At 54.3% G+C, this 7,047-nt stretch overlaps 2 protein-coding genes across 3 annotated transcripts in view; one reads left to right on the top strand and one right to left on the bottom strand.

Annotated features, from left to right (window-relative positions):
• The window catches only part of E2f4 (E2F transcription factor 4), a 6,517-nt gene extending 6,430 nt beyond the window's left edge, over window positions 1–87 (bottom strand). Inside the window, exon 1 of the mRNA XM_010612371.1 lies at window positions 49–87. Coding sequence (XP_010610673.1) covers window positions 49–87 — 39 coding nt within the window. The remainder of the gene's footprint in view (window positions 1–48) is intronic.
• Window positions 88–1,607: 1,520 nt separating this feature from the next.
• The window catches only part of Exoc3l1 (exocyst complex component 3 like 1), a 5,857-nt gene continuing 417 nt past the window's right edge, over window positions 1,608–7,047 (top strand). The window contains exons 1-14 of one of the 2 annotated variants that reach the window (XM_033757768.1): window positions 1,608–1,815; window positions 2,099–2,166; window positions 2,364–2,539; window positions 2,618–2,837; window positions 3,586–4,198; window positions 4,278–4,395; window positions 4,624–4,749; window positions 4,855–4,955; window positions 5,149–5,259; window positions 6,058–6,187; window positions 6,311–6,433; window positions 6,515–6,670; window positions 6,760–6,884; window positions 6,968–7,047. In XM_033757768.1, the coding sequence (XP_033613659.1) occupies window positions 2,121–2,166; window positions 2,364–2,539; window positions 2,618–2,837; window positions 3,586–4,198; window positions 4,278–4,395; window positions 4,624–4,749; window positions 4,855–4,955; window positions 5,149–5,259; window positions 6,058–6,187; window positions 6,311–6,433; window positions 6,515–6,670; window positions 6,760–6,884; window positions 6,968–7,047 (2,125 nt within the window). In that variant the 5' untranslated portion in view covers window positions 1,608–1,815; window positions 2,099–2,120. The other variant, XM_033757770.1, reaches the window with a different exon arrangement.

Here is a 7,047-nt window from a genome sequence, read left to right as displayed (position 1 = left end):
CCGCCGCCTCCCCAGAGCCAGGCCAGGCCAGGCCGGCGCCGCCGCCACTTCCGCTTCCGTTCCCGGCCACCGGGCCACCGGAACCATCGTCGCTATTTCCGCTTCCGCCCTGCACCCGCTCAGGGAAAGTGGTGCAATTTCTGTCTGTATGCTGGGACGTTAAACTTCTGGGGTCATCGGCAAATGTCTAACTGTAGAAGAAGACGAAAACGCCGGGCGTGGTGGCTCTCGCCTGTGGGAGGCTGAGGAAGGCTGATCTGAGACTAGATATGGGGAGGAATGTGCAGGCAACCCCAACAATTCAGTACAGGGAGCCACCGGGACGTTTCTTGTCAACCTACTTTCACACCACTAACTATCCTAGTGTAGAGAGGAGAGACCACATTGCCTGATAAGCCTGACCTGTTCCCCCCAGACCTGCTCCTAAAAGCTGTCTCATTATCTTAGGGTCACCCACCCTATTTTTCCTGCCAAAACAGCAAGTACTAACTACATCATCCCTACTCTCCTTCCCTTCTTTCCTTCTCAGCATCTTTCTCTGGTCTCCATACTACAGTGCTCAAGAGGCCACAGGCCTCTTACAATCTCTTCTCAGCCAATGCAAAGAGGTTGACCTATGTGTGAATAGAGCATTTCCTGGCATTTAGGAAGGATTATGTTTGCTAGTGTCATTTTGTTATTTATTTGTTTGTTTGTTTGAGACACTGCTGTGCAGTTCAAGCTGGCCTTAAGCTCACTATGTAGCCTAGGCTGGCCTCGAAATCACAGAGATCTTCGACCTCAGCCTCCCAAGTGCTAGGATTACAGGCATGCACCACCACACCTGACCTTGTTATCTTTAACATTGTTATTACTTACTGTTGTTTATTTTAGGTCAAGTTCTGTGGGAAATAGACCAAGACAGGGATTTACCTACAGCAAATCTCCTGAGGATTCACACTTGTAAGGGAGTAAGACAAGCAGATCTGGGTCACTGCAGTTATAACAGGGGCCTCAGCCCATCCTATTAGCTCTGAAGTTGGTGGAATCCTTCTGAGGTATTCACATCCACACAAAGGTACAAGGCCTTTATATCCCAATACTAATACAGAACTCACAGAGTTGTGAGACCTCAGCAGCCTACACACCTGGCAACTGGGAAATGAGGGCCTTTGTCTGAAAGGGAGGATTTGAGTGGTGCTCCCTACAGGGTCCATTCTCTGGCTCCCTATCACTCAACATTAACACAACTATCATTATCCCTGTCAGGCCATCCCCACTACTGCCCCTCTACCCAACAGCCTATAGTCTTTCCTCTACAGAGGTACACTTCTCCTTCAAAAGCTCAGTGGCCCAGTTTTCATACTGCACTGTTGTCTGCATCCACCTCTCATACTTCACCCTTCGCCCCTGGTTGAGACCAAGCCTACTTCACTTGTGTGTGCTCAGCACTAAAAGGTTCTGGGTAGGTGATCAAGAATTGGTGATCATAGGGAGCATGTCCCTGCCCCCAACACTCCAGAAGTGGCGCCCAGCCCTCCCCACCTCAGTGCAGATGCTCTTTCCTGTTGGGAATAAAGCACCAAAGACTCAGCTTCCTTCCTTTCTGCCTAGGGGGAGGCGGGGCCTTGGAGAGAAGAAGGGGTTTCTGGGCTAGGAAGCGGGAGAGAGACTTCCTTGGGGAGAGGAATTCTGCTGCTGTGTGCCAGAGGAGCTGGAGTCATCCAGGCCCTGTGGGCAGTGGAGGGCGTTGGCAATTCTGCTAAGGGGAAAAGGCCATTGTCAAGGCCAAGGCTGCTAGCAGAGGAGGGAGGACAGGTTGCCTGGCTAAGTCTGGTAAGTTTTTTCCCCCAAAACTGTCCTGGACATTTCAGAGCAAAAACTGAGTCTTAGAGTTGCCAAATGAGGCCTGTTCGCACTCTGTTACTTAGCATAAACCAGAAACCCAACAGGTAAAAAGGCCTGCAGGTGCCTCCCCATTACACCCACCCTCTTCCATTTCCTGAGGGAGCTGGGCAAGCACCTCCTTCCTTTCTCAGAAGGGCCCAGGCAGAGGCAGCAGCCCAAGGGAACACCCATTCTGCCCTAACTCAAACTGCTGCCCCCACTCCCACCTCAGCTCCTGCTCCTCCAGGCCTATCATGGACTCAGCAGTCAAGGACAAAATGCAGCCCACACTTCCCTCTGGTATGAGCCCCACTGGGTGAGCTGAGGGAGGGATGATGGCAAGAAAGATGTGGACGGTGGAGTTGGGTCCTCCCTGCCAGGCTGGATGGAACACTATAGGACAATGAGGAGAAAACTGTCCTAGGGACAGGCTGAGGACTAGGAAAGGCAGTAGGGTCTATAGCTCCAGGCCATTTCTGACTGACAAAGCTTCCCAGGCTCCTTCTGCCCAGAGCCTGAGTGGCCTGAGCAGGAGAGGGCAGAGCAGCTGGCCAGAGGTGCAGCACTCAAGTGGGCCTCAGGCATCTTCTACCGCCCAGAGCAACTGGCCCGGCTGGGCCAGTACCGCAGCCGTGAGGTGCAGCGTACCTGCTTCCTGCAAGCACGCATCAAGGTAGGTATGAGATGGGGGCAGCAGTGCTGGGGTAGGCCGCAGGGCTGGCCAGGCCTCATTGGCTACATCTTTCCACAGTCCGTGGTGCAGTCGTACCTGGAAGATGTGCAAATTGGTGTGTGGCAGCTGTCCCAGGCCCTTGAGGCTGTGCAGGGAACCCGTGAGGCCCTGAGCCAGGCCCATGGGTTGATCCAGGGCGTGGCTCAGGCCTCAAAGACCCTAGAAGTCCTACGGGAGCAGGTTACCCAACACAAGCAACTACAGGCCCTGTCTCAGTTGCTGCCCCGGCTGCAGGCAGGTGAGTTTGCAGAACCCTGGGCCTCAGCTTTCAACCGTCAGTCCATAAACATTCATCACTGATCAAGGGGCCAGGGCACTAATAGGGGATTGCATGGAGGGACACACAGGATCCTAACAGGAATATGAAGCAGAATACAAAATCAACTCATCCTGGGGTTCTCAAGCACAGGACATTTTAATCAGGATGGACTCACTTCCTGTTGCTTTGGCTACCCTGGTTGTTAATATGTTGAAAGGGATAGGGGAAGGCAGGCATGGTGGCAAATGCACTTGGAAGGCTAAGGCAGGATGATTGCCATGAGTTCAAGGCCAGCCTGGGCTATGCAGTGAGTTCAAAGCCAGCCTGAACTACATAGTTAGACCCTGTCTCAAAAAAATAAAAACAAAAACAAATAAAATAAAATAGAAAGGGCTGGTGGTATAACTTAGTGATAGAGCAAGTGCTTAGCATGTGTGAGGCCCCAGCAGATTTCTCAAGCAAGGTGCGTGAACAGTCATTAGCATAGCCCCCAGTTTTTCTTTACCTTCTCTCCAATATTTTTGAGTTTCTTATGTTCCATTAGCTCAGTGATTGACATCTAGCCCACCCAATCTCTAGGACTTTGCCTGGATCCTTGCAGATTGGCCAATGCTTTACTCTTACGGTTACTACATGTTTTGTACATCACCCAGTCTCAGGGCCTCAGTATCCCTTACTGTACAGGTGGGAAGGCTGAGATCCAAGGCCATCTCCTTTCCTTCATTAGTGCCGGCTTCAGTGACCCACACAAAGATGCTGATCGATGCCCAACAACTCTTGGAGGCATATGTGAGCCTGCGGGAGCTGGAGCAGCTGCAAGAGGAGGCATGGGCATCCTTGGGGGGCCTGGAGTTGCCAGTCTTCCAGGGGCTGGGCCTTCTGGCTGAGGCATTGGGCCATGCTGTGGAGGCAGCTGCAGGGGCTGCAGGGCAGCTGGCACGGGAAGATCCAGCCCTGCTAGTGGCTGCTATTCGGGTAGCAGAGATGGAGGCTAATCGTACAACTCCACTAGGACAGGTCCCCCGAGACTGGCGGCAGCGCTGTCTGCAGGCACTACAAACAGGCCTCGAGCAGGTCTACTTTGGAACAACTGTGCTGCCTGAGCCAGGGGCCCTAGCAGAGTGGTTGAAGGCTCTGCAGATGGCCCTGCCTGCTGAGTTGGCCACAGCTGAGGCACTAGTAGCACCCTGCTGCCCACCACACTACAATGTGGTCCAGCTATGGTCCCACACCCTGCACAGCGGACTGCGCCGCAGCCTGCAGCAACTTCTTGCAGGACCTGAGCTGGGAGCTGCTGACGCCTTCAACTTGCTGCATTGGGCACTGCACGTGTACCTGGGGTCAGTGTCCTTGAGACAGTAAAAAGTGGGAGGATTGGAGGCTGGGGGCTCAGTGTGATGCTGGGCCACCTATCTCCAGGCAGGAAATGATGGGGAGCCTGGAGTTGGGGCCTGAGGCTGATGTGTCCCAGCTGGAGCCCCTCTTGACCTCAGAGAACATTGAGCAGCTGGAAGCAACATTTGTAGTCAAAGTCCAGGTGAGTACTGTATTTGGGCCACAGAGATGCTTTGTCCATTGGCTGTGGCCTTTATCTGTCAAATCCTATGTCTGCCTGTCTGGCAGGGCCAGTGCCCTTCTATATCCCATCCTCTGTCCCTTGCTTTTATTTTCTGGTACCCAGAATCGAACTCAGCACCTTGCACTTGCCAGGCAGGTGCGGCACCGAGCTAAATCCCCAATCCCATGTCCCTTGCTTTTGTCCCAGGAAAATGTGGCCCAGTGGCTACAGAAGGCACTAGATGGGGAAGTAGCTGAGTGGGGCCGGGAGCAAGAGCCCAACACAGACCCCTCTGGCTTCTACCACTCACCAATGCCAGCCATCGTACTGCAGGTGGGTGGGAAAGTGGCTAGGCAGGTGGGCAGTTCTCATAGGGAAGGGGGAAGATGACAGGACTATATAGGGGCTTTGCTGATAGTTTCCTATCCCTGCCTGTAGATTCTGGCCGAGAGCATTCATGTGACCAACATGGTCAGTGAGTCGCTGCAGAACCGAGTGTGTGGCATGGCACTATCAGAACTGGGCACATTCCTAAGGAGGTCTGCCAAGCATGCACCCACTCCCAACCCTCATCCCCACTCCCAGGGCAGTCCCAAGGGTCTTTGAATAAAACACACCAGTGGGAAATGGCTCCTCCTAACAAGTACTTGGAAGTGGGATGGGAGTGTGGGGACTGGGGCTGTGGAGGCGCCAAAGTAGCAACAAATCCAGGAGCCACTCTGCCCATTGCAGCTTCAGTGATGCTCTGATCCGATTCTCCCGAGACCACCTCAGTGGGGAAACTCTGGCCCCTCACTATGTGTCCTACCTCCTGGCTGCCTTCAACCACCAGTCAGCATTGAGGTACTAGACGCCCCCAGCAAAAGCTACCTTCACTCACCCCTGCTTCATTCCTACTACTTATGGTTACCCACATTAGGCCACTAGGAGCTCTGGGCCCATATTGCTCAGGGGTTTTAATCCTAGTTCTGGTAATTACTAGCTGTATGTCCTTGGGAGAGTTACCTATCTGAGTCTCATTTTTCTCATTAGTATTACGTGGGTAATAATGCATTGGTCTATGAGTCGCACAAGATAAATGGATATGAAGTGCACACAGTGGCAAGGGTTCATCCTGTCAGCAAATATTTATCAAGGCCTCTCTATGCCAGATAATGTCTGAGGTTACAGTTGTGAACAAAACAAAAAAATTCCCCTCCTCTTGGGTGCTATGCTGTTTCGGATGAAAACAGGAAGACAGGTTAATTTTGTGTGTGTGTGTGTGTGTGTGTACTGGGATCGAATTCAGGACCTTGCTCTTGCAAGGCAGGTGCAGTGCCGCACAGCTAAATCCCAGGACCAACAGGTTGATTTTTACTCCCTTCTTTTGCGGATGAAGAAACAGAAAGTGAAGGAATGACTGGTTCATGATCACAGTGTGAATTCAAGGCAGGTCCAGCCTGGCTGTGTCTCTCTTGTAGCTGCCAAACACATACCTCCTAGCTATGACAGATACCTTAAGTCTCAGAAGTGCAGGAAGCTGCCTTTCCTGCCCCTTCCCGTCATACACTTGGGCCACAAGGTGGCACCCTAGTGGCTGAACCTCAAAGGGCAGTGCAGGCCTTGGCCTTGGTCCTGAAGTCGTATTTCTGGTTGGTCCAGCGCCTCGGTGTCGGTCCTGCAGCTCGACCGAGTGGCTACTGGGGTCTTGGCTTCGGTAGAAGCAGGGCTGGACGAGTTGCAGAGGAGGATCTGCCGCCTGGTGCTGGAGACTCTGCAGGTGGAGCTCCAGGTGAGGCTTTTTTCCCGTCAAAATGTGGGTGGGAGATGGAGAAAAGGGGCGAGTCAGGGGATCTGTGGAGACTGCCAGATCTGAATCACTTCTCCAGCCTCGCCTCTCACTCACCCTTCCCAGCCCCTGTTCGCGGCTCTGCCCTCGCGCCAATGGCTGTCAAGCTCTGAGCTGCTAGACCGAGTGTGTGAGCGGACGTCGCGCTTCTGCCGGGACTTCTGGCGCGTGCGGAACCCCGCAGTTCAGGTGCGTTGGGCGGAAAGGCTGAGGAGGGTGGAGCGCGGATGGAAAAGGCGATCTAGACCTATCTCACCACGTTCCCTGCAGGTGCTGCTGGCCGAGGCAGAGCGCACCGTGGTGGTGCAGTACCTACATGCGTTGATGCAGGGCCGCCTCGTGTGCTGCAGCGAGGACGAGCGGATCCAGGCGGCCGAGCGCCTGGAGCACGATGCCGCCCAGTTTAAAGAGCTTTTCCTCAGTTTGGTGAGCGCTTGTTGGGCGGGCAAACGGTCGAATCTCTGTGGTGAGTGGGAGCCGAGAGCCGGCTCAAAATCTGACCCCAACCTGCCCAGGGCCTAGAGGAGAGCGCGCATTGCACTCCAGTTCTGCTCGCCGTGAGGGAACTGCTGAACCTCCGTGACCCCACGATGCTTGGTCTCGAGGTGGCAGGCCTGCAGCAACAATTTCCCGACGTGAGGTGCGGGGGGGCGTCGAAGGGGAGGGAGGAGGAGCCCGGGAGGGGAAGGGCGTGGCTGACGCACCTTGGTGGTGTCCCTGCAGCGAGGACCACGTCTCTGCCCTCTTGGACCTGCGCGGGGACGTGTCCCGAGAGCAGCGCCAGGCGGCACTCGGCTCGCTGC

The sequence above is a fragment of the Fukomys damarensis genome, unplaced genomic scaffold (assembly GCF_012274545.1).
Source record: "Fukomys damarensis isolate Sample0158 unplaced genomic scaffold, DMR_v1.0_HiC HiC_scaffold_32, whole genome shotgun sequence".
Classification (NCBI taxonomy): Eukaryota; Metazoa; Chordata; class Mammalia; order Rodentia; family Bathyergidae; genus Fukomys; species Fukomys damarensis.
This window is presented reverse-complemented; position numbering and strand designations above follow the sequence as displayed.